This window comes from Rhinichthys klamathensis, unplaced genomic scaffold (assembly GCF_029890125.1).
Source record: "Rhinichthys klamathensis goyatoka isolate OS25496 unplaced genomic scaffold, OSU_Roscu_1.1 h1tg000054l_1, whole genome shotgun sequence".
NCBI classification, from domain to species: domain Eukaryota; kingdom Metazoa; phylum Chordata; class Actinopteri; order Cypriniformes; family Leuciscidae; genus Rhinichthys; species Rhinichthys klamathensis.
Window position 1 is genome coordinate 2582148 of NW_026606599.1, and position 27398 is coordinate 2609545.

Below are 27398 nucleotides of genomic sequence, written 5' to 3' on the forward strand. Positions count from 1 at the left end.
ACTATCTCCAATACCGCTTCAGAGCAGTTCAAGGCTAAGTGTATCCGACATTTACAACTGTTTTTATCACTTAATTAAAAACACCACAATTTAAAATTTGTCTTCTGTTAGTTAAAAAGCGACTACTGAACAGACATGTAGAAGTTTATTTTAAAATGCAAAGTATTGAAAAATAATCAATAAAAGCTCTTTAAACAAGTGTGTCCCATCGAGTAATCAAAAGTTCTACACACACTTGCAGTCTTTACGCCTACATGAACTCTTGGGCCAAATACAGGAAATACGTCATGCAAGTAAACAAATGGTCGAGTGTATTTGGACAAGGCATTTTTCTCTCTTCTTCATTAACCGGATACATAAAGCGTACAAACTACATTGACTGTCAGCATTCAGAAATAAATGCATCATGACTGAAAGCAAGTTGCTTCCGCCATTGCTTCCCACTCGTAATTACGACTTTGTGGTGGAGTTCATGTGCGTTCAACTCGTAAATACCATCTTTCTGACAAGACTTGAACACACCTAGTCAATGTTTCTACTATCTACTGACACTCACAGGAAATGGACACAAGAACATGTTATGGGCGGAAGGAACATGATCGGGTCGATCCCTCTGACAGTGAGGACAGTGAGCTTGAGGAGAGTCAGGAAGAGTGGATCCCTGAATCAGGCTTGAGAGACAGTCGGGAGGTCAGAGGTCAGTGAGGGGGTCAGGGGTCAGTCAGTAAAGTAATGTGTGTATGCATGTGTATGTGGTTTATACATTTATATGAAATGTGAGAAACATACATGAGGTATTAGATGTAATTAGTATTAGTTTGTTTATTTGATTATTTGAAGTTTGTGATTGGTTGGACAAATTGTATGATGAATATATTATCGGGACCCCCAAGCTCCCAAAAAAATGGGGTGACATGTTTTTTCTCGCAAAATAAAAACGCATGCTATATGCTTATTTCACGCAGCCGTTATTTTGAAATCGAAAGCGAGGCTCCGGTGGGAAGAAAACCAGAAGTGCCGCCTTTAATCACAGGAGAGTCGCGAATGCGATGGCGTATTTTGTTGTGTTTAATGTAGAAATTAGTTATTCTAAAACTGTACATACATTTCTTTCATACTTTAGACTGTATACAGTGAAATTCATTTATAAATATATATATTTTTTTATATATAATTCCGAAAGTACAAAAAGAAGCAGGAACGAACTATATACATATCCTATATTGGATATTAACATCCAATATTGTAAATCGCGGCAGCAGCTTCAGGTTGGTAGTCCAAGGCATTGTTGTTTATCTTTACTTCCGGGGTTCTTCCCACCGGAGCCTCGCTTTCGATTTCAAAATGGCGGCTGTGTGATATAAGCGAATAGAGGGTTGAAACCATGTTCATTTCTCGTCTAAAAGGAAAGTAGTAGGAAAGGTTTAGAAGTGACATCTTTCATCATTTCTAAACAACCCTTCCTCACTGCCCTCCTTTTAGAGAAGAAATTAACATGGTTATGGATTTCTAAAAAAGGAAAGTCAATGAAAATTACACAGACTTTCTGTGAATCTTTGCTCTTGTGATGATATGTTGAGGTTTATGAAACTAAAGATGAAGAAAAGGCATAAATGTTTCCTCTACTCTGGTTAAAACCGCAGAGCAGAAACAGAGCAGAAGTCAAACCACGACTATGAGCTCAACTCTATTAGGCCTGAAGAAATGAGTTGGCTGTGAAAGCACAATCACATTTAAGTAAATTGATGGTTAAGTTTGAATCCCTCCATGGGGTGTCCGGGAAGAGACTTGGTCAGTAGATATTTGGGAATAACTTGTTTATTTGTCAACACATATCTCAGATATTAGCAGTTTTCCTTATGGGTTATATTGCCTATATATGTGGTTTTCCATAAAAGAAAAAAAACTGAAAAAATATAGATAGGTTTAAACATACATAATAGTGTTTTAAAATTGACAAATGATGAATATTTAAAGAAATACAGACATGAGATTAATAATTAAAGAAAAACAAACTTGCTGATACATTAGAGTAAACCGCAAATAGTTTTCCTGTCGGTGAATCTCTCTGGGCTTCATGCGCACTAAGATATTTACAACTTTAAAATATACCTCAAGAACGAAGACATTGACAATTAAATTACCCCAAAACACAGACATCATCAATATACATATCTTAATAAAGTCAATATAAACAACAAAGCATAAAAAATAATATATAGCCTACAATGCAACATCGTTCTCGTGACAATCTCCTATCATTAGCCTTACAAGCTAAGACACGTTATAACGGCAAAAAAATAATAATATAGGGCTATTAGACAGGTCAAGTATTGCACATATAATCGCTTAAAGGATCATGTATGATGTACTTACTTTGCATTGACGCACAACACCAGTGAAATGAATAAAAGCATACATTACACAGGCTACACGGGTAGTTGAGCTCGGAGAGACTGTGGGCGGGAGGTGTTCCTGCATGTAGATCTGTGAGCGCTGATTGGCTGCTGTGTGTCGATCAATCGCAGCAAAATATTTTTTTTTTATAAAAAGGTAGGCTATTTTTTCTAACAACTAGTTACATTTTTAACACAAGGCCTACCCAGCAAACATGCTTCTTTGGGGCCCGAATGGGGCCCTTGCGGGCAGCCCACTGTGGGCCCATATACCGGCGTGAAATGCATGAGATACCGGGGCAAAATATTTTTTTTTTATAAAAAGGTATTTTTTCTAACAACTAGTTACCTTTTTAACAAGGCCTATTAAACTAAAGACCCTCTCCGACATATTCTCACTACAAGCAAGTGACTCTTCAGTGTTGAGCTGAAAGAAGCCTCTGCAACACGCGAACATATAAGTGATGTGTTTTGCTGTAAATCTATTTTTAATTTTCTTCCACCCATGGCCTCCGAAAAGTTAGACCCACTTTATAAGAACGGCTGCTTTTGGAAACAACGACTTCTGCTAAAAGGTAGCCTACTGCTTAACCACATGAGAGAAACAGGACTAATATACAGTGGTGGAATGTAACGAAGTACAAATACTTCGTTACTTTACTTAAGTACATTTTTCACATATCTTTACTTTACTTAAGTAGAATCAATAGTGCATACTTATTACTTTTACTTCGTTACATTTTGCAGCAATCATTATACTTTCTACTCCACTACATTTCTACAACGTTCTGTTACATTTTCGTTACATTTTCTGATCAGTTTTCCCCTGCCAAAACGTCATCCTGACCGTCCGTTCGTCGCACGTTTGTCTCACCAGTGAAGTTTGGTTGCCATATCAACCCGGTCACACGAAATGCGTCTCTATAGCACGCAGTGTGTTTATCGTGCAATTTATACGCGGAAATTTGTTTTTACGTGCATAGGACACGCATGGGTAGGTTTAGTAGTGGTGTGGGGTGCGTGTAGCCTATTATACGTTTGGTCAGAGAATGTCTAATTGAAGAGAATTGGCACTGTCTGGTTACTTCCGGTTTCTGGACTGGCTGCAGTAACACGTCTCTGTCCATGCGGGGGCGCTCACAGGCGAGTGCAGAATGAATGGGAGTCTATGGGGTTTCACCCCCAGAAATCCACTTTTCACAGGATGTCATTTTTTGTCAAGTAATTTGAAAGTTGCTTTCAAAAGGGAGGGCTAAGATAATACACTCAGCTGAAAATTGCATTTTTAAGTTCACTTATCTGTTCTAAAAACCCGTTCAAAAATGTGATGACGTCACATAATAGCAGAATGCTAGCGTGTTCCGGCCAACAACGGCCTAACCTGTAAGAAATCGAAAGGACATAAGTACTCGTTCATTCGACTTTTGGCCTATAATCTATATTGAACTTGCGAACTTGAAATTGATCTATGTTGATTCAACGACAAGCAAGAAAGAGATACATTTAGCCGTTTAGCTCCATAGACTCCCATTCATTCTGCACTCGCCCGCGATCACCTCCAGTGGAATTCTAATGGAACTGCAACCAAGATGATACACAATGGGGCTAAAAGTGCCAAGGCTCTCCGTTAGACGGGCTCTGGTTTGGTTAGGATTAGTATGGCAAGCCAAGAGGTTCAGAATTACGCCATAAATGAATCGCGTTTACAGCCAAACCCCGTCAAATTAAGCTTGATGTGTATATTGCCTAATTGTAAGCTTGTTCAGAAATGGTGAAAAAAATAAAATAAATAACGGCTTTTCCATCATTATTGAACATCATTATAGGATTATTAGGTTGAATGAGTTAGGATTAATTCAATTCAATTCAATTCAATTCAAATTTATTTGTATAGCGCTTTTCACAATACATATTGTTTCAAAGCAGCTTTACAGAAAGTGCATTTCAGAAATGTACATAGAAGAATATAGTTAGTTAATCATCATGTATTAATTTAGGGCATAATATATCGCCGGCGTTGAGTCGTCTCTTCACAGGCGTCGAGTCGTCTCATCGCAGGCGTTGGGGCATCAGAAGTCTCCGTGAGAGTCTGGATACAAACTGGAGCTGACGAACGCTATTTACCAGCAGAAAACAGCAGAAAAGCAGATGGGAAATAATTAGCGTAGCTGCTGTTCATAATATTAATGCATTCGATCTGATTCAACAATAGAAGGTAAGCATTATGTGAATGCTTGGCTAAAGAGATGCGTCTTTAATCTAGTTTTGAACTGGGAGAGCGAGTCTGAGCCACGAACAGTATCAGGAAGGTTATTCCAGAGTTTAGGAGCTAAATGTGAGAACGCCCTCCCTCCTTTAGTGGACTTAGATATCCTAGGAATGACTAGAAGCCTCGAATTTAGTGATCTTAACGAACGCGATGGATTGTAGGGCGATAGAAGGTCCATTAAATACACAGGAGCTAAACCATTTAGGGCTTTATAGGTCAGTAGTAGTACTTTGTAATTGATACGGAACTTAATAGGTAACATGCAGAGATGATAAAATCGGTGTTATATGATCATATTTTCTTGACCTAGTAAGAACTCTAGCGGCTGCATTTTGCACTAACTGTAGCTTGTTTATTGAGGATGCAGGACAACCAGCTAATAAGGCATTACAGTAATCTAGTCTCGAGGTCATGAATGCATGAACTAACTTTTCTGCATCGGAAACAGATAGCATGTTACGTAATTTAGCAATGTTTCTAAGGTGGAAAAAGGCAGTTCTTGTAACATATGAAATATGATTTTCGAAAGACAAGTTGCGGTCTAGTATAACACCCAGGTCTTTTACTGTAGTCGATAAGGTAACAGGACATCCTTCTAAATTAAAGTTGTATTGTAAGAGATTTTGTGGGTAGTTTTTTGGACCAATAAGTAATACCTCCGTTTTATCTGGATTTAATAGCAGGAAATTACACGTCATCCAGCATTTTATATCTTTAAGACATTCTGTCAATTTTGATGAGTTAGTGTTTTCATCTGGTCGTGATGAAATATATAATTGAGTGTCATCAGCATAGCAGTGGAAATTAATTCCATGTTTTCTTATAATATTACCAAGTGGCAGCATATATATTGAGAATAGCAGAGGGCCTAACACCGATCCTTGCGGCACTCCATAGTCTACTGACGTTATCTTCGATTTTTCCCCATTTAAACAAACAAAATGGTAACGGTCCGATAAGTACGATCTGAACCAGCTTAATGCCTGTCCCTGAACACCAGTGTAGTTTTGTAGTCGATCCAAGAGTATTTTGTGATCTATAGTGTCGAACGCAGCGCTAAGATCGAGTAGAACTAATATTGAGATACAGCCTTGGTCAGAAGCTAAAAGTAAATCATTTGTAATTTTAACTAGCGCTGTTTCTGTGCTATGATGCGGTCTGAATCCTGACTGAAATTTTTCATATATCTCATTTTCTTGCAAGAAAGAGCACAATTGAGCGGACACAAATTTTTTCTAGTATTTTAGACATAAATGGAAGATTTGAAATGGGTCTGTAATTTGCTAAGTTATTTGGATCTAATTGCGGTTTCTTAATGAGAGGTTTTATTACTGCCAGCTTGAATATTTTTGGAACATGACCTAAAGATAAAGACGAGTTAATAATATTAAGAAGAGGCTCTTCCACTACAGGTAACCCTTCTTTCAGAAATTTAGTTGGTATTGGATCTAATAAACATGTTGTTGGTTTAGATGCAATGATAAGTTTATTTAGCTCTTCCTGTCCTACAGTTGTAAAGCGGTGTAGTTGTTCTTGAGGGGCGATAATTGAGGCTGAATCATAAGACACCATAGAGGATTGTACATTTACAATTGTATTTCGGATGCTTTCTATTTTCTCATTGAAGTAATTCATAAAATCATTACAACTATACTGTAACGGAATAATTTGCTCGGGTGATGTCTGTTTATTTGTTAGTCTAGCCACGGTGTTAAATAAAAACCTTGGATTATTTTGGTTATTTTCTATTAGTTTGCGGAGATGCTCAGCCCTGGCTGCTTTTAGAGCCTTTTTATAACGTGACACACTGTCTTTCCACGCGATTCTAAAGACCTCTAAATTAGTTTGTTTCCATTTACGCTCTAAGTTACGAGTTTCTCTCTTGATAGCATGTGTAGTACTATTGTACCATGGTGCTTTAGTTTTCTCTCTAACCTTTTTTAATCTAATTGGTGCAACAATATCTAATGTACTAGAGAAAATGGTGCTCAAACTGCTGGTCATTTCCTCTAGTTCATCTGTTTGTTTGGGTTCACTGAGCAGCTGAGATAGATCAGGTAAGCTATTTGAGAATCTATCTATAGTGATTGGAAGGATTGTTCTGCCTGGTCTATAACGCGGCGCAACATGACAAATTTCAGCAGTACGTATTATACAAGTTACCATGTGATGATCAGTGAGATCGTCACTTTGCGGTATAATATCTATATCGGTTGGATTGGTTCCGTATGATATAATTAAATCTAGTGTATGATTTAGACGATGAGTGGGACCACTGACGTTTTGCTTGACCCCAAAGGAGTTTAATAAATCTGTAAACGCAGCCCCTAACGCATCATTTGTGTTATCTACGTGTATGTTAAAATCTCCAACAATTATTGCTTTATCAGCATTGACCAGAGGCGGACAGAGTACAGAGCTTTGTTACTTGAGTAAAAGTACAGATACCCCTTGCTAAATTTTACTCAAGTACAAGTAAAAGTACTACATTCAGATGTCTACTTAAGTAAAAGTACTAAAGTACTTGTTTTTAAAAGTACTTGAGTATCAAGAGTACAAGAGTAGATTTTCTAAATATTGCATTACTAATCGACTGCCTCAGTGCTTACATTTATGCACAGAAACGTCCTACATGGAGTTATGAAAAATGTTAATGTTAATACCTTGGAGAATGTACAAGGAATTGAAAGTAAAATCAAGTCATTTTCATCTTTTTACCATGTTGCTTTATTTAATTTAATTACATTTTTGGGGGGTCCCATCTTTAAATGCCGGGACAACACACACACACACACACACACACACACCACATGTAAGGGTGGCGCTGCCAATAAAGCACCTAAAAGCTGTCACAAAGAACCGGCAAAAGGAATGATTATGAATATGTAAAATATAGCAAGGAGATATTTTAATTGTTTATTAATAAACACTTGTTAATAGACAAGTGTTTTCTTTGTCAGTGTCGGCTAGATGAAGTTGACGATGCTGACTCGCGATCTTCAGTAGTGAACGCGCCAGAGAGAAATGCACATTTCATACGGATTACATAAGCAGAGAACAGTCTGTAGTCTGTTTTCTTTCGTTTTGATTTTTTCTGTTTAAAAGTAGACATGTCTGTGAGAGGCAAGTAGGCTACCTTATACACTCAGTTTCGGTTCATTTATGAGACGAGATCCAGTTCACAGGCCGGCGCCTCCGTTTCTTATCTATCGTCTGCTATTTACTTCTTATTTATTAAACCCATGCAATTGGTTGATGAAACATTGATTAAAATTAAGATACAATTAATGCAAAACGAAATTCAGGTTAAAGAAAGGTTTTGTGTTTTCTGTTTGAGGTCTCTGTGAAAGTTTTAAAGCATTTTTTATGCCGCTTTCAGAGCGCTCACGTCCGTAACGGAGAACACGTCCATAACATTGTTTTTTCCTCATAAATGCAAACCGGAAAAATAAAATAAAACAAAATGAATATTTTATGTACTCTGGAGACTGAGCGCCAACCCTTCTTCATTCGCTGGGTAGTAGCCTACTTTGGTTTGCGCAGTGTAATTCACATAATCAGTAAAAATATATTTTGCCTCCTAAAGTTTTTTTTTTAAGAAATCAGAAATCCCTCGTGGCTACGCCACTGCCACATTTGAACCTGACTGTGTTAAACGCACCACATACTCAAGAACATCAAACCAAATGTGTGGCTTACATTAATGTGTAATATAAAATCTGACCATGGAGTTGACTTTGGCGGAAAGCTGAAAGTGATTGCTGATAGGCTGTCCCAATCAGTGGCGGCTGCACAATCCAATCACATTTGAGAGGGAAACAACAAATTGAGGGTTTCCGAGATTTTTTTTTTTTACTCGTGTACTCACGGTTATGGATAGAAATGTATTGGAGTAAAGAGTACAATATTTGCCTCTCAAATGTACTTGAGTAAAGTCATGAGTACTCCCCAAAAATGATACTCGAGTAAAGTACAGATCCCTCAAAATTGTACTTAAGTACTGTACTCAAGTAAATGTACTCCGTTACTGTCCGGCTCTGGCATTGACCAATAGATCTGAGAGAAAGTCTGCAAACTCTTTTAGGAAATCAGTGTAGGGCCCTGGCGGTCTATATACAGTAGCCAAGGCTAGAGATAATAGGGATTTCTTTCTTACATCTAAGAGCGTAACATTTAGCACAAGTACTTCAAACGAATTAAACCTGTGACCTGTTTTCTGAGTAACATTAAGAATATCTCTATAGATTGTTGTCTCTGTAGATTAACTGTTTTATTAATCATTAGAATATAGACATTAAGAGAATAAATTGTTATGCAAGTACTTTTACTTGTAATACTTAAAGTACATTTAAAATCAGGTACTTTTTACTTAAGTAGGGTTGTCATTGTGGTACTTCTACTTTCACTAAAGTAAATGTCTCTGGTTAATTGTACTTTTACTTAAGTACTGAGATTCAGTACTTCCTCCATCACTGCTAATACAGCTACAAGAGTTAAAATCACACTGCCTTAGTGGAAACAGTGAAAAAAAAGTGCCATTCTGAACTGAGTTATAAACCTTTTGCATCTATCTTTCTCTTAAAGTTACACAGAGAGATAAAGGCATCATAGTCCAGACCATAGACTGTAAAAAAAGATGGACGACGCCCCTTCGCTCTTTTCCATTGGAGAGAACTGAAGCCGCCAGTGTCCCGATATGGGATATGGCGCTGACCCATTGGAACTTGAGTCTGCGCAGTAGCGTTTTCGGGACCAGTCATGCGCAGTCGAGAGCAGGAAGTAAAGCCGTGAAATCAAGGCCCCCCCCCTCACTCTCGCGGAATTAATCGCTAGCACACGCCCCTGCACTTTTCTTAAAGAGCAACGTGCAGGTTGAATTTATAACTGAATTAATACTTGATATTGTCTGAAGAGGTCTTTTAAAAACACATATGTAGAAATTACTAATGAAATCTCATTTGATGTAGAGATTTTGATGAAAATGTGCAAGGCTCTGGAATACGCCTTTCCCGCTAGCAACGCGTCATATGACGTAGGCCGAGGCAAACAAGAGCTCGCGGTCAGCTGTAGTTAGAGCGGTAGTGAGAGACAGAGAACGTTTTAGATCGAGTTTTAGAGATGCCATAATGGTAAATTGTTGTGTTTGTGCTGGTTGCACGAATTCCAGCCTGTCAGGACATCGTGTCCATCATTTTCCTTCTAGGAAAAACAAGGCTTTTCGTTCTTGGGTGCGTTTTGTGCAGGTGAAGAGAGCAGACTTCACTGCCGCGTCTGTCACCACACACTCGGTCGTTTGTAACGCATGTAAGGACTGGGCTAAAAGGGTGAATCTGAATAACTAAATACATCCTGTTAAATACCCAAAAAGCCTGGAATGTAAATTTACACACACACGCATTCCCCCACAAGTGAAGCCTGCTCAGGACAGAGCGTGGTGTCCAGTTACGAGACATTTTTATGGCTGACTTGAATGTGATTCCAAAGAGAAAGAAACTTCTTTTCTTTAAAAGACATTTAACCCGATATATTCGATGTGTTTTTATGTGTGTCCATTTGCCCATGTCACATTGTAATGACTATAATTTTTCCGTAACTTAAAAGTGAATTATAAATACCCTAGATGTATTTTAATGTAAATGTTTACCTATAACAGTCGTGTTTGATATCGTAAAAATGCCCTGGACTTGACTCAGCCAGATATATGTATGAACACACCGTAAAAGGTATGATTATGTGCATAACACATCTCTGCAGTAGAAATGACCATTCCTAACACAGGTCATAATTTAATTAGACAAGCAGTCTGACAAGACAAAGAGAAATAAAACCCAAAGTCCCGCCTGTAACCTTCCAACCCTCTAATTGGCCAAGCCAACAGGAAGAGGCTGGATTTCTCCAAAAGTGATAAATGACGCTTCCCCCCTCCGCTCGTCCTCTTCCCTTCCTGTCCTCGTGTCATGATGTAACGTCTCGCCTCCGGGCGAGCTCTTCGCCTTTCTTTTATTTGTTTCTAGTTTAGTTTATGTTTTTCAGTTGTAAGTCTCTGTGTTTAATTCCAATCGACGATTGAAAAGAAAACCCCGTGACATATCTCTCCAGCAAGTCCATCTACAAGGGACCTTTAAACGAGCGCGCGCTCGCTTTGAAGGAGAAACACGCGCACGTGACCGCGTGACGCGCCGGACCGAGCGAAGCACGCGCTTCTTCACCAGCCATGCAAAGATGTAACGTTAACTCCGCGTGATTTCCCCGTAGAGATCTTTATTTCTTTTTTGTTAGTCAAAGTTTTGTTTTTCCGTAGTTGACTCAGTTCACTTCCACGAAGTGAAACGAACTTAGCCGAACTGTTTCCCTTTGGTAATGTTACCCCAAAGACTTTGAACCTCCGTTCAACACGCGCGCCAAGCAGCCCACGTGACGCTTCCTCACACACAAAGGACTCAGCTCACGCGGCCAGACAGGGCCGTACAGGAATGCCTCGACACAGAGAGACCATAACATAACTTGTGCAAGTATAATCTCTTTATAGAGCTTCTAAGAAGCTTTAAGATGATGTTTCGTGTTGTAATCGGAGAGGTGAATGTCTTAGGAGGAATTCTGCCAATGTTCTCTCTCTCTCCCCCTCCCTCTCTCTCTCTCTCACGCGTGTAAGTTATCCATTGTCCAAACTTTACGCATTTCTCGTTCATTGATGTCTTATTGTATTGTTCATTGATGTCTATGTGTTTGTAAATACATATATATCCCGTGTAACCGTAGTAAATACATAAGTACTCATGCCTCTATTAAATTAATTATATATTCATTTGATTGATGTGCTGTCTCTTTGCTCAGTTTCAAGTCCCTTAAGTGCCAAATATCTTATGCTACAAGCTTACTAAAATTAAATATACCTTAAAGAGTATGTGTTGTGTTTATAGGGCGGGAAACCCAATTCTTCTGGCCAGAGAATTGCGTTTCCTGAAATCCTATTAAGTAAGATGATATTGTGGATCCCCACAAATATTATCCTGACAATTGAGCTAATTCATTTTACCTGTTTTGTGAAACGTGGTCTTTGTAATTAATTGCAATCAACTTGTGGTTAATTTCAAGGATTCACATGCATGCATGCAGGTAAAATGACAGATCCTCCCTTATCGGGAGATTTATTAACATGTAAGACTGATCTAATCCAAACATGTATGAATAATTATTAATTACCAATTATTAATTATGATATGCAAATTCCCCACGGATTAGATCCGCCCATGAGTCCTTACACGCACATTTCACTTCGGAGAATTATAGACCTGGAGATTTTTTTGCATCACAGACAGATGGTTTAATTAATACGGATTTGCAAAAATTGCATTTTGCTGTCTTGCTCTGCGGTGTTTCCAGTGTGAAGTATTTACACACAGACAGCTCAATGCTATCCTGCTTGCTGTCTGCAAACTGCGTAATGGATTTCCTGAGGGGGGTCTCTGTGTCTCATTGAGCCGCGCCTCCGTTCAGGAAATCCATTCCACAATTTGCAGCCAGCTAGCAGACTGGCCAGCGGTAATCACTTTTGGAGTCATTTCAGCAGGATATCGGATATCTCCGCAGGTTGGATCGGGAAAATCCATTACGTGAATTACACTGGTATCTGTCCCGATACCGACACTGGATCGGATCGTCCCCATCCCTACCTGTGGGCCATAGGCATGCACGGCAACATCGGAGAACTCGGTTTCTTCATTCACATCCATTGTAACCTGAGCTTGAACTTGACCAGACTCCCTCGCCCATCGTCACTTCCGGTTAGTGCTTTATAGATGCGGAAGTTATTTTATCACAATTTATCTCAAAATATCGTTAATGGCTAAATATATATTACTCCAGTTCAGAAAATCTAGTTGTTTTATCATCAACATACACTATGCTATATAGGGGTGTCCAACCTGCATGTTGCTCTTTAAGTGGCCTTGTCTGCTCCGTTCCTCTCCAATGATGTCTGCTGATTGCAGTACCTCGTTAAAATAAGGTAAATACAACTACTAACTACATAGTTATTATGAAAAAAAGTCCATTAGTGCTTCAGTGACTACTTCACACAGAGAACCTGTCAATCACAGCTGTCAATCATGATGTCACAGCACCGTTTATATAGCATCAAATAACTAACTAAAAACTAACTTATTTTAAAAACAAACAATTGAAACAACATCAACGTGATAGAAACTACAGTAAATGACAGAAACTATCTTTAGAAAAAAGATAAGTGTAATTTAATTATTTAGTTGGTCTCACGTCCCGTTGAATAACATGGGGAGGCGGGGCTCATGACCTATACTAGGACCGGTCACCGGGGGGCGATCGAGACGTTTTGGCTTCACTTTTGAGGGCTTGTGCTAAAGGGTCTAAAGGGACCGGCGCCTCCGGCTCCTTCAAACTCAACAAGAAACAGAGCAAGACCAAGACAAAACCGGCCAAGAAACCCACTGCCGCTGAGAAGCCCAAAACCAGCCAAGAACCCAAAAAAGGCAAAGGCACCCAAACCCAAAAACAGTGAAACATATAGCCAAAAATAAATAAAGTATTTTTGTTCTATCAAAAAAGCTATTTTAAGAGCCACCCACTAGTTAATAGTAAAGAGTGTTTTTTCATTGGTCAAAAGTGACATTGGCTTTCATTTATGTTACAAGTGAAACCAAATTAACAGGCCATCTTGTGCAAATGCATTTGGAAATGTTCTGTTTTTGATCAAGTCTGGAGTTTTTATACATAATATATGTTTACATATTTATACAATCAAACTAAACATATTTTGCATCAAGACCGACGTTTTTAACTTCTAATCACACATTATTATTATTATTATCATCATCATAATCATTATCAAAATAAAGCCACCCTTTAAAAGGAAGCCTGGCGGCATTAAACGATACTACAGCGTGACGTGTTTGAGCCAATAGAAAGGGTGTTTGGTGTTTGGAGGGAAGATCACTGATTGGATGGGAATGTTTTCAGACTTCGGCCAATAGGAGACGGGCACGCTTACTTTTATAACTCACCTCACAACGGGCAACTGCCATTGTTGCCAACTTAGCGACTTTGTCGCTATTTTTAGCGACTTTTCAGACCCCTTTAGCGACATTTTTTCAAAAAAACGACTAGCGACAAATCTAGCGACTTTTTGGACAAACCTTAGCAACTTTCAAAATTCCAAATATCGCCAGTACTGCAAGCGTGAGGTCTTACTTCCCCGCTGCGTCTGCTCTGTTCAGTCAGTGAGCGGCTGAGAGGAGCAGCACATTCCGTTGACTGCACGCCAGCGGACATAGACATGAATGAGCTGCGCATGTGCACGCTGTGTTAGCAGGAACCAATCAGTGATCACATAGCAGCTGCCTTCTCCTTTGTTTTAATTCAAAACATTTAATTTGACCGTTTTTTCTTGTCATGCACTTATATTCACTACTCATCAGAGAGTTTCGTTCATTCCGGTTCGGTTTCTGAACTCTCCGACTTCAGATCGTATATTTACAGACTCTATACATTTACTTATCCAAACACAACAATAAACCTTCTTCAAACTCATATACACATACAAAAACGCATATACACACAATATAAATTCAACTTTATCGCCAGTAGGCTACTGCAAGCGTGAGGTCTTACTTTCCCCCTGCTGCCACATCTCTCTGCGTCTGCTCTGTTCAGTCAGTGAGCGGCTGAGAGGAGCAGCACATTCCGTTGACTGCACGCCAGCGGACATAGACATAAATGAGCTGCGCATGTGCATGCTGTGTTAGCAGGAACCAATCAGTAATCACATAGCAGCTGCCTTCTATTTTCTTTTAATTCAAAACATTTAATTTGACCGTTTTTTCCCCTCAAACTCTTATACACATACAAAAACGCATATACACACAATATAAATTCAACTTTATTAAACATATGAACATAATATAAATATAAAAGGCGGATATATATACACAAGCAAATATAAATACAAATACACACAGCTAGAACATTACAAACATTTAAAATAGCAAACATGTCACATTCTAAGGTATATTTACAAAAGTACAGGAAAGAATGGGAGTTAATGCCTGAATTTAAGGGGTGGCTGAAGCCCTATGTGGGCAATGACACAAGGGCTTACTGTCTGTACTGCAAGACAGAATTCTGTGCCAAGTTGTCCGATATTAAAAAGCATGCCTCAACTCAAAAGCACACTGAAAAGTCCAAGCCCTTCAATCAATCCAAGCAAAAAACTTTAACATTTGCTCCTAAAAATGCAGACTCTTGCAAACATGCAGAGGCAACCATGGCAATGGCGATTGCAGAGCATTGTTCCATTCTTTCTTGTGACCACATTGGTAAGGCATGCAAAGCTGCTTTTTCTGATTCTACTGCAGCCCAACATTTTCGGATGCACCGTACCAAGTGTACAGAAATGATAAATGGTGTGTTGGCCCCATATTTCATTCAAAGACTGGTGGCTGATATTGGGGACTCCAAATACAGCCTCCTCCTTGATGAGAGCACAGATGTAAGTGTCTCTAAATACCTCGGAATCGTGATTCGATATTTTAGTGAGGAGAAAGCAAATGTGGTGGCCACCTACCTAGGCCTTGTTGAGCTGGAGGGAGGGGATGCTAGATCAATAGCCAGAGCAGTTCTAGCTTTTCTTGGGAAGTGTGGCCTCAAGAAGGAGAACTTGCTTGGCATTGGCACAGATAATGCATCTGTAATGACAGGAGTGTACAATGGTGTACACAAAATTCTTAGGGAGGAGGAAGGCTTACAACATCTTGTCCTTATCCGCTGTGTGTGTCATTCACTGCAGTTAGCTGTAAGCTCTGCCTCCAAAAACACTCTTCCACGTAGTGTGGAATTTCTTGTTAGAGAAACATATAATTGGTTCTCTATTTCTCCAAAGCGCAGAGAGGCATACAAGGCTGTCTATCAGACAATAAACTGTGGGGAGGAGCCTTTGCTGATAACGAAGGTCTGTGCCACACGCTGGCTTTCCATAGAGCCTGCTGTGTCCAGAATCCTGGATCAGTGGGAGGAGCTAAAATTGCATTTCAGCCTTACCATGTCAAGTGAACACTGTTACATGGCAGATGTTCTACATTCCATGTACAGTGACCCACAAAACCTACTGTATCTCACTTTTTTAAAATCTATTATTAGTGAGGTGCAGTCTGCTGTTAAGGCTTTTGAGGGGGAACAATCAGATCCGCTTAAGCTGCTTGACTGTTTAATGAGGCTAATAAAGTCTGTTTGCAGCAGGGTCATTAACCCAATGGCAAAAATTTATGTCCTAAAAGACTCAATAGATGGCCACATTTCTCCCAAGCCATACCTTGGCTATATATTTGAATCCAAGGCAACACAGCTAAACCTCTCTCCAGAGGACGAGGACTGTGTTCGAAGGAGATGTGTGAGCTACACCATCTCCTTAGCAAATGAACTGAGAGCGAGGCTCCCAGATAATTTGGAGATATTGCAGCACATGTCTTTGTTCAATGTGGGGGAGACACTAAACTGCAACAAGAGCCTGACAGACATGGTAAAATTTGCAAATCTTTTAGGATATTGCTCGGACACAATTGATACAATTATCAATAAGTGGAGGTCTATTCACCTTCAGAAATGGGAGGAAACAACAAACACATTGGCATTCTGGGCAGAAGTTAAAAAGTACAGAGATTCAGCTGGCATAAACCCATATGAAGACCTGGCTTCTGCTGCAGTTTCTGTCCTCTCCCTCCCACACTCAAACGCTGAGGTAGAAAGGCTGTTCAGTCAAATGAGTGTCGTTAAAAACAAGCTGAGGAACCGCATGTCCCTGCAGACCCTCAGCTCTATTCTCTACATCCGATATGGGTTGAGGTTGGCTGGAGAAGCATGCTATGAGCACAAACTGCCTGATAAAGTGCTGCAGCTCTTTGGAACTTCAGCTACTAATTCTTTTAAGTCCTGTCCAGGTTCTAGCTCATCCTCTGCATCCAATATCACCCCACAGGAGGAGAGCACTGAGGGTATGGATCTTGTGGATGAAGATGAATTCGGTCTCAACATTCTAATGATGTGATCTGGAATGAATCAAAGAAAAGTTGTAAAAAATTTTACAAATATTTTTGGCACTCGTGTCTGCCAAATTATAACATATAAATGTGTGGTTCGGTTAAATGATCAGATTAGTATATAAAATAAGATTAGATTGACTGAATTGTGAGAATTGTTGTGTAAATATGCACATAGTTAGTTTGTAACTGCAGTTTTTTTGTTGTTGTAAATATACTCACAGTTTGTTTGTACATATGCACATAATTAGATTTTTTTTTTTGTGATTTATTTGTAAAAATACAGTTAATTTGTAAATGTGCACAGGTTTGTTTTAGTAAATATAAACACAGTTTGCTTGTAAATGTGCTCAGGTTTGCTTTTGTTTTTGTACATCTGCACATAATTTGTAAATGTGCAGTTTCTTTTTTCTTTTTCTTTTTTGTAAATATAAACACAGTTTGCTTGTAAATGTGCCCAGGTTTGCTTTTGTACATCTGCACACAATTTGTAAATGTGCAGTTTCTTTTTTTTTTTTTTTTTTTGTAAATATAAACACAGTTTGCTTGTAAATGTGCCCAGGTTTGCTTTTGTACATCTGCACATAATTTGTAAATGTGCAGTTTCTTTTTCTTTTGTAAATATGCACATAGTTCGTTTGTAAATATATGTAATTAATTCAACCTAAGGTTTACCTTCTAGGGGCAGATTATCCTTAACGTCTCTGACTGGAACTGAATATCATTGTTGTAACTTAACGTTATAGGCCTACGCTGTGAGAGAATAAGAAACGCATTTTGTGGAATCTAATTGTCTCTATGAGTTATCAATGTACATGTAAATATAACTGATAATATCACAGCAGATATGCTGTCTTCAACTTACATGTATAGTGATTTTGTCCAACGACGTCGAGGTTTCAAATCCGGAAATTTGTCAATGCTGTGGAAGTAACTGCTGGTTAACATGTAACGTTAAGTTCCGTTCTGTTCCGTTGTCTAACAGAAAATATGTAAATGAGAACCGTTTTACAGGACATTCGGCTATATACTTATATAAAAACAGTATGAGCACGGTTTAGGGGAGATAACCGTTATTATAAAAATGATTTCCATTACACGAGAGTAGATGTTAAAACTTCATGCTGATTTGTACTCGGCTTTCGCCAAGATAAGCAAAACTAAGACGTAGCTTTACAGTAAACTATGCTTCTCCATCCATTTACGCTTCTTTCCATAAGGTAGTGTGACTCCCCTTCTGTCCGGCGTTAACGGCAGCAGTGTACTTGGCGCGTTAGCGCACGCGACGGCTGCAATTACAGGACCAGCACGACAACCGTCTGGATTGAACCGAGTAGGGGACATCTCTAGGGTCTTCAAGTGGGCACCTTCCGTCCTGAGTGTTTCGTCGACTAGCCCACGACACCTCAAGAGGGCTCGACAATGACTCTGGCGTCCCAGAGTCACCCCCCTCCGTCCCCCACTCAACTCAGCCCAGCTTACTGACCTCTACATCCCTCCTGCTGCTGAGACCTAATATCACAATCTCTCCGCGACCCAACCATACGCGCCAACCCGTTGACTAAGGCTGTCGAGCCCCACTGGTGCGTTAATATGCAGTTTCAGTGGACAACGGTTCCGTATGGCATACCACCTACCGCAAAACACAATATCTACCCAACCACCCGTCATTCACGCAATATCCACAGGAACGTATACAAACAAACCAACAGACTCTTCAAGTTTTCAAGAACTCTACGAAACCGTAGCGTGGCGGCCTGTACACAGCCAGCTAGAATCTTTCCGTCTCAACCACAGCCAGTTGCTGCTCCTTTCTGCTGCTTCAGATAAGTTCTTTACTGTGTGACGTAACTCTTGGCCACTGAATCCGACGTCTCTGAGGAACCGGGTTGTAGAGTGTGCCACAAAACCTCGACAACCCACTTCCACTGGATAAACCTGGACTCTCCATCCTCGCTGTTCTGCTTCAGTGGCCAGATGAGCATACCGCAGTTTCTTCCTCTCATATGCCTCATCTACCGCATCCTCCCATGGCACTGTTAACTCTATCAGTTGAACAATGCGTGCTGATCCAGACCACAAAACTATATCTGGTCGTAGGTTAGTGGTGGCAATCTCAGGTGGAAAAATAAGCCGTTGGTCAAGATCAGCCAGCATCTTCCAGTCCCTAGCAGCTTCCAGTTGTCCTGGGCGAGAATTGGTGTTAACACCTTTTCTTGGTGGTTGCTCGCCTGGGCGGAGGAATATTGTCTTCTGCGTGTAATGTTTTGCTAGAACAGGTGGCAACTTATTGGTCATGTTACGCTTGCCTTCTAATGCTAAAGCCAAACATCGCAGTACTTGGTCATGGCGCCAAGTAAACCGACCTTGGCTAAGAGCCACCTTACATCCTGTCAAAATGTGCCTTAATGTGGCAGGTGATGAACACAAAGGACAAGAGGGATCCTCTCCTACCCAGAGGTTTAGGTTCTGCGGTGATGGGAGAACATCATATGTTGACCTAATAAGGAAACTGATCCTACTCTCTTCCATTGACCAAAGGTCTTGCCAGCCCATCTTACGTTGTTCCACACTCTCCCATCTCATCCACTCTCCCTGCTTGGCCTGTGAAATGGCCTTTGTACACCTCATCCTCTCCTCCTGCTGTCGCACCTCGTTGACTACCAGCTTCCTCCTTTGAGCTGGGCCTGCCTTGTGCCATTTAGGAGGAGCTAAACTGAGCCCAAAACCCCCTCTTCCATGCTGTACCTGTCCCACGATATCCCTAATTTGAAGGGCAGCCTTTGCCTCTACTACAGATTTCTTTGCTGACCACTTTCTACCAGTTTTTAACACAGGGGCTGCCTCCCTTACACATTTGTCGCGTGACTCTACTAAGGTAATTTCCAGTCTGACCTTGGCACACTTGAACTCCTCGGTTAAAGCAGAGACTGGCAGCTGCAATATTCCTTTACTATAAAGTCCTACTCTGCTGAGGCAGCGTGGAACTCCCAACCATTTCCTGATGTATGAACTTACCAACGCTTCCAGCTTCTCCACTGTTGTCAAAGAAACCTCGTACACGGTCAGTGGCCACAGCAACCTCGGCAGTAGACCAAACTGAAAGCACCAGAGTTTTAGTTTACCAGGTAGAGCACAGCTGTTTATGCTCTTCAACCCTTCCACTGCTTGTCGTCTAACTTCTCCCACCCGAACTGTGTCCTTTAGATCCCCATCGTACCATCTCCCAAGACTCTTCACTGGCTTCTCAGAAACTGTTGGTATTGCCTCACCATTAATGAAGAATGTTTTATCTACTACCTTTCCTTTAACTATCGAGATGCTCCTTGATTTAGAGGGCTTAAATTTCATTCGTGCCCATTCAATATTATCTGTTAACTTCCCCAATAACCGATTAGTGCAGGCTACTGTTGTAGTCATGGTTGTCATGTCATCCATGTATGCTCTGATTGGTGGTAGTCGCATCCCAGAAGCCAAGCGCTCTCCTCCTACTACCCATCTTGATGCCCTCATGATTACTTTCATCGCCATGGTAAAAGCCAGTGGAGAAATGGTGCATCCTGCCATTATTCCAACCTCTAGGTTCCAACCTCATAAACTGAAGTAGGCTACAGTACCGACAAATTAGGCAGAATGCAAATACGACGCGATGACGTCATTAATATGCTAATGACGCATGACGTCATCTGGCGACATTTAGCTACTTTTCGAGCAGGCTTCAGCTACTTTCCATTGAAAATAGTTGGCAACACTGGCAACTGCATTGTATTTGTTTCTCTCGCTAGTCGAAAACAAACTTTAGTCGCAATGAGTGGAAGAGGTAAAACCGGGGGAAAGGCTCGCGCCAAGGCCAAGACTCGCTCTTCTAGGGCGGGACTGCAGTTCCCCGTCGGCCGTGTTCACAGGCTTCTCCGCAAAGGCAACTATGCCCAGCGCGTCGGTGCCGGAGCTCCGGTGTATTTGGCCGCTGTGCTCGAGTATCTGACCGCTGAGATCCTGGAGTTGGCTGGAAATGCCGCTCGGGACAACAAGAAGACCCGCATCATCCCTCGACACCTGCAGCTGGCGGTGCGCAATGACGAGGAGCTGAACAAGCTTCTGGGTGGCGTGACCATCGCTCAGGGTGGTGTGTTGCCCAACATCCAGGCCGTGCTGCTGCCCAAGAAGACCGAGAAGCCCGCGAAGGGCAAGTAAACTGACGGAAGCTTCTCTGCAAACCAAAGGCTCTTTTAAGAGCCACACAATTTCTCCCTGAGAGTCATTTCATTAATCCAATCACTGTTAAAGTGAACTGCCCAGCATAAAAATAAAATTAAGTTTTTATTCTACGGTGTTAATGTTATAAAATAAATAACATAAGTGTTCTGAGCCTTTTTAATCGATGTAATCGCTGCATTAGATTTATGTACAAATGGCACTGCACGGATATTTTTTCCCATTGTAGGCTACTGTGAATAAACCGCTTTGGCATCGTTAAATATTTCGATGCAAAATATTTATAGATTATATATATATATATATATATTATATATATATATATATATATATATCTAAAAGGAAATGAAAGATGGTTTTAGTGTTATGCTACGACATTAAGTTATATTATTTTATGTTCATAGTTATTATAGTTATATATATATATATATATATATATAATTTAGTTATTTTATTTTTATTTAATACATTATGCAGTTAATATTCCTTAAATCCTATTCATTTCCACTAGTGTCAAGCATCAAAAGACTGGTCTCGATTCGGAAATGCGTAACTGGTGACGTTTAATAGAACCGCCCATGAATGTGGCTTCAACTAGGTCCGCTAGCTGACTATAAACTCCTCTCATCCAGTGTGTTTTTCTACATTCTGTTGTTCTGAGTTCAATAGCATCTGTCGTCATGTCTGGAAGAGGAAAAGGCGGGAAAGGACTCGGGAAAGGAGGCGCTAAGCGTCACCGAAAGGTTCTTCGCGATAATATCCAGGGAATCACTAAACCTGCTATTCGTCGTCTTGCTCGACGTGGCGGCGTCAAGCGTATTTCTGGGCTGATCTATGAAGAGACGCGCGGTGTGTTGAAGGTGTTTCTGGAGAACGTCATCCGTGATGCTGTGACTTACACTGAACACGCCAAGAGAAAGACCGTAACCGCCATGGATGTTGTGTACGCGCTGAAGCGACAGGGACGCACCCTGTACGGGTTCGGCGGTTAAGAGACTCACGAAGAAGAAAAACCCAACGGCTCTATTAAGAGCCACCCACATTTACACACAAAGAACAAAATCTAGGTGGTGAAATTATTTGTCTGCCTTGAATGTGGCTTATAGTGATTTTTTTTTTTGTAAGCAAATAAAAATAAGAAACTTTGTTATTCTCACAATTGTGCGGTTAAATCTACTTTTAAGACTTCTGGGCATTGTGCAATTTTTTTCTAAATGGAAATGGCATTTATGGCCGTATTTACACGCAAAAGTGCATGAATTGAAATACATGCATTACATTATATCTTTCATAACATAGCCGAGAATCATCTTTACACACATTTTGGTTAAAAAATCCCCAAACCGAAATTATTGGTGAATAAAACAAAATTCCCATTGTTTTTGCCAATACATATAATTTCTTGTCATTTATCTTTTAAACAACTGTTGATCAGAGGGCATAACATGAATAAAATATTTTTTCTAATTCGTTTCTTATGCTGTAAAGTAAACAATGCAATGATATGGACAAATTCCTAATAAAAAAAAAGAAAAGTCTGGGTCCCAGGTATTAGGTATCACTTATTCATTCCGGAAAACAATGCGGGAAAAATAAACAAAGGAATGGAGTTGATGTGGGGGATGGTCTTTGTCGATGGGCGTGGTTAACATTTTAAAGCTTCTGATTGGATCGCCAACAAGTCAATGAATGTTTAACGTGGCCAATGAAATCATTATATGGGTTGAAGACTCACAATCACACAGCCTGTTCTTCCCTTTTGAAATTAGCATAGAGCAGTGCATAAAACCCGCCTGTAGATACACAGCTTTATTGTTCTTTGAACGAAATCATGCCTGAACCAGCGAAGTCTGCACCCAAGAAGGGCTCGAAGAAGGCCGTCACTAAAACCGCCGGCAAGGGCGGAAAGAAGCGCAGAAAGTCCAGGAAGGAGAGCTACGCGATCTACGTGTACAAAGTCCTGAAGCAGGTTCATCCCGACACCGGGATCTCCTCCAAGGCGATGGGAATCATGAACTCTTTCGTCAACGACATCTTCGAGCGCATCGCCGGTGAAGCGTCTCGTCTCGCTCACTACAACAAGCGCTCCACCATCACATCGAGAGAGATCCAGACCGCCGTGCGTCTGCTGCTGCCCGGAGAGCTGGCCAAACACGCCGTGTCTGAGGGCACAAAGGCTGTGACCAAATACACCAGCTCAAAGTAGAGCGAGTCCGCTCAACACAACACAAAGGCTCTTTTAAGAGCCACACATATTATCCTTTAAAGAACAGTTTTATAGTAGGCTACTTTTAATCACATGCATGTAGAGGAAGATGCTGTCGTAGAACAATAAGCTATTATGTTGACATTTACGGCTGGTTTCACAGTAAAGGCTCTCAGACTATAACACAAAATCGACTTATTTCAACTGTTTAATTTGATATTTTTGCTGTAAGATATTTTTTTTTATATCAACAAATCCTTTACATTTTACCATTGGGCTATCCAGAATAGATCAAAGTAGCAGATATGTATATATATTTATATATAATTTTATATAAAATTATATTTATGGATATGAACAATGAAGACAAATTGATTTGAAGCGAAACTTAAGCTACAACTCAGCACGAATACAATGTTTCCATATTTGCAAAGTAAATTTTGGTTGCATCATTTATTATGTAAACATGGTTTAGTGCTTTAGGCCTGTTCCAGTATCCATGTAAAATATCATCCCTCACACGAGCATTAATCTGTTTAGCAGCACGGCTGTCTGATCAGAGAACACAGACTCTTTTAAGAGCCACACATATTCTCCCTTAAAGGGACACTTCAGCCAAAAATGAAGTTTATTTCATTAATTACTCATCCTCATGTCATTACAAACCCATAAGTCCTTCATTCATCTTCGGAACACAGATGAAGATATTTTTGATGAAATGAATGAGGCATTTTTATAACGCTTTTTATACTGTAAACCCAAAGCGCTTTACATTCAAGTCAGGGGAATCTCCTCGACCACCACTAGTGTGTGAGCATCCACAGTACAAAGGCACCACATCACACACACACACACACACACACACACACACCAGCTATAGGTGGAGAGGAGAGAGAGTGATAGAGCCGATTCAGTGGATGGGGATTATTAGGAGGCCATGATTAATAAGGGCCAATGGAAGGCCTTTGGCTCCAGGACTCCAGGGTTAAACCCCTACTCTTTACGAGAAGTGCAATGGGATTTTTAATGACCACAGAGAGTCAGGATCTCGGTTTAACGTCTCATTTGAAGGATGGTGCTCTTTGACAGTATAGTGTCCCGATCACTACACCGGGGCGTTGGGGAGCCACACAGACCACAGGGTGAGCAGCGCCCCCTACTGGCCTCACTAACACCTCCTCCAGCAGAAGACTAGTTTACCCAGGAGTCTCCCATCCAGAGACTGACCAGACTCAACCCTGCTGAGCTTCAGTGGGAACCCAGTCTTACAGGGTGATACGGCTGCTGGCCTCAAATCTCAAATCTGAGAGCTTTCAGACCCCACATAGACAGCAATACAACAGCCACTTTCAAGGCCCAGAAAGGTAGTAAAGACATTGTTAAAATAGTCCATGTGACTCCAGTGGTTCAACCTTAATGTCATGAAGCGACGAGAATAGCGTCTCTAAACACAGTGCAGCGCTTCCAGGTTCTACGTTCGATGGGTTCTGGAACGACGTGATTTTATTTTTTTTATTTGTGGGTGAACTAACTCTTTAAATAGCGTTGATGTTACATTAAATAAACCAGTGAGCAACTCTGGCCCTCGAGATCCACTTTCCTGCAGAGTTCAGCTCGAACCCTATAATGAAAAACACCACACAACAACACACATACACAACATTTAAAAACAATTTTTTTTTATTAAACTTTATGGTTAGACAAATATAGTTTTCAAAGGTTTACAAACACAAAATAATTTTTATAACGAAATCAATACATTGGGGGAATGCCTCACTAATGAGTTCCTGATTTTTATATTTATAATGATAAAGGTAAGCAATAAGAGTAAAGAGCAAGAGTGCTGTTTTTTCCTGGAAAAGCATATTGGAAATCTGATATTGTTATAGAACAATTTAATAAACAAGTTAGTATTAAGTAACTTACATTTAAGACACATATTGTCTGTTTTTGCTAAATGAAAATAGTTTTAAACAAAGCCACATGAGAACAGTTGCTCGTCTCAGCAACACGTAATGAAAGAATCTCTGAACGAATGATTTGAATTAGCGCTGCACGATTAATCACAATGAAACCGCACTGAAAGACTGTGATCATTTAATGCACAGTGTGTCAGTGCAGAACGGCTGATCGGTAGTAAATGCCCCATCTCACACACACACACACACACACGCCAAATATGAAGAAGTCGTACAATAACACACATCATTCCATTAAATCCCTATCGGTCATCATATCTGTAGCTGAATAAACAGAAGATTGAAACGCTTTGATTGATTAAACATGACTAATAAACACACGACTGATTATGTGTGTGTGAAGCACAGCATTAAGGATGAGCTCAACTGTCATTATGAAGTGAGTTTGGAGTAAAAGCATGTTATTAAATGTTGTCTTTTGTTGGACAAGAGGTTCATAAATGCTCCTCATGTTTGGAAAGATGTTTGACGCGTGTTGCTTTTTCAAATGCACGTTATAAGTGACTCAAACTCACAGTCAGAAGGAGCAGCGTTTACAGAGCCGTGCGTCAATGACAAGCTGCGCATACAAAATAATCGCAGTAATAAACCGGTGCGATTTCATAATGGCGATTAATCGTGCAGCCCTAATTTGAACGAGGTTCAATGACCCACTCATTAAGACAGTGATTAGCTGCACCTACTGGAGGATTTACACTGCACTCTGGAGGACAAGGACATGCTTACATGACAACGATGTGCTGAAAACAGAAACGTTTTTTCTTTGTAGAGATGACAACATTATCAAACCGATCCCTGTTCACACAGATCCGTAAAAAACGACTAATAATGCTGTATTACGCATGCCAGACAAATAGTTGGCGATGTGACTGTAAATGAAGACTACGGCACTGCGCACACACACATTGTTTTACTATAGTTCACTCGAGCTGAGCGCACAGGCCTTAAGACACAAATTACAGAATCTATCATGTTTTTGTCCGATTTCCATTCTAAGGATGTTAATCTTGATAATACTGTATTATTATGTCTTCTGGGGAAATTTCCTCTTCATAAAGCCAGAAACATTCACTGTAATCCCAATCTTAGAATGTTCTCCTCTGATATAAAGTCACTTTTACTTCCTTTAAGAAAATGTCAAAATCTTTGAGCACAAGGGCTTCGAAAACATATATCATCCTTGAGTCTGTTGTAAGGAACCTTTCATTTATAAAAGCCTAAACACGTCATACGCATGTGCATGACGTCACCATTTTCAAATGAACATTTTTGTATTTACACGGAGATAATAAGGGTCTCGTTTACAAAAACTTGCACTTTGAAACCCGTTTTTAAAAGTTTGTTTTCAGGCCCGCCAAATGCCATTGTCACATAAAAAGTCTTTCGTCAGGCTCGTTTATTCCCTGCAAAAATACCTCAATAGCATTTGTTTGTATCACAAATATACAAATTACAATTGCAAGAATCACTATGTTCTGTCAAAAAGTTTAATCCTCTGTTACGGCCTACTGACTTTGGTCTTCAGCAGATGAAACTGTGAAATACACACAAAAAAACATTTTCAACATTTAAACGGACATGTCTTATTTTTTTATTTTATTTTTCCACTCCAGTTATTGCTTTCATGAATGACCATCACCTGTTCAAAATATAGAGGCATATCTGTCAGTGAGAGAATATGTGAATAATTTGGGAGAGAGAGAGGGAGAGAGAGAGAGAGAGAGAGAGAGAGAGAGAGAGAGAGAGAGAGAGAGAGAGAGAGAGAGAGAGAGAGAGAGAGAGAGAGAGAGAGAGAGAGAGAGAGAGAGAGTGAGAGACAGAGAGTGTGCTTGTGTGTGTGTGTGTGTGTGTGTGTGTGTGTGAGACTGAAGTTTTACCTCTCGCTCTGTAACATTTGAAAAGCAGCACGACTGTCGCTAGCAGATACGGAGAAGCTGCCAGAAGAAAACTGAGGATTTTGAAGACAGAAATCTGACCTGAAAAACAGAAACACAAGAACATAATTCAGCAACAAAGTTTTGTGAGTGAATATAAAAGCTTTGAAATATTTGTACTGTCTCATATTATTCCACCACCATTTCCCTATTAGAGTTCTGTATTAAAGAAATAGATCACTAGTGCCACTCTGTCATGGACCTCATAATCCATGGACGTCATTTTGGTTTGATTTGTGCTGTAAAGCACAGAGACGCATTCATATTTTTTTTTCTCTTTCGCGCAGGTCATGTTTTGAAAGACGATGTCCTGTAGCTTATGTAAATAAAAATG

At 40.1% G+C, this 27398-nt stretch overlaps 4 protein-coding genes across 4 annotated transcripts in view; 3 read left to right on the top strand and 1 right to left on the bottom strand.

Moving 5' to 3' along the window:
* LOC130083233 (Fc receptor-like protein 5) overlaps positions 1–27398 on the bottom strand; it is a 514396-nt gene that overhangs the window by 463438 nt on the left and 23560 nt on the right. The window lies entirely within an intron of this gene.
* LOC130083327 (histone H2A-like) lies at positions 20524–20982 on the top strand. The gene has a single exon (XM_056248344.1). The coding sequence runs from the start codon at positions 20538–20540 to the stop codon at positions 20922–20924; it is 387 nt and encodes a 128-aa protein (XP_056104319.1). The 5' UTR covers positions 20524–20537; the 3' UTR covers positions 20925–20982.
* On the top strand, positions 21608–21980 carry LOC130083350 (histone H4). Its single transcript, XM_056248363.1, has one exon. The coding sequence runs from the start codon at positions 21626–21628 to the stop codon at positions 21935–21937; it is 312 nt and encodes a 103-aa protein (XP_056104338.1). The 5' UTR covers positions 21608–21625; the 3' UTR covers positions 21938–21980.
* LOC130083334 (histone H2B-like) lies at positions 22776–23207 on the top strand. The gene has a single exon (XM_056248349.1). The coding sequence runs from the start codon at positions 22777–22779 to the stop codon at positions 23149–23151; it is 375 nt and encodes a 124-aa protein (XP_056104324.1). The 5' UTR covers position 22776; the 3' UTR covers positions 23152–23207.

Bases quoted from the DNA above. Each gene is read 5' to 3' on its own strand.
- LOC130083327 (XM_056248344.1), top strand. From the start codon at position 20,538: ATGAGTGGAAGAGGTAAAACCGGGGGAAAGGCTCGCGCCAAGGCCAAG.
- LOC130083334 (XM_056248349.1), top strand. From the start codon at position 22,777: ATGCCTGAACCAGCGAAGTCTGCACCCAAGAAGGGCTCGAAGAAGGCC.
- LOC130083350 (XM_056248363.1), top strand. From the start codon at position 21,626: ATGTCTGGAAGAGGAAAAGGCGGGAAAGGACTCGGGAAAGGAGGCGCT.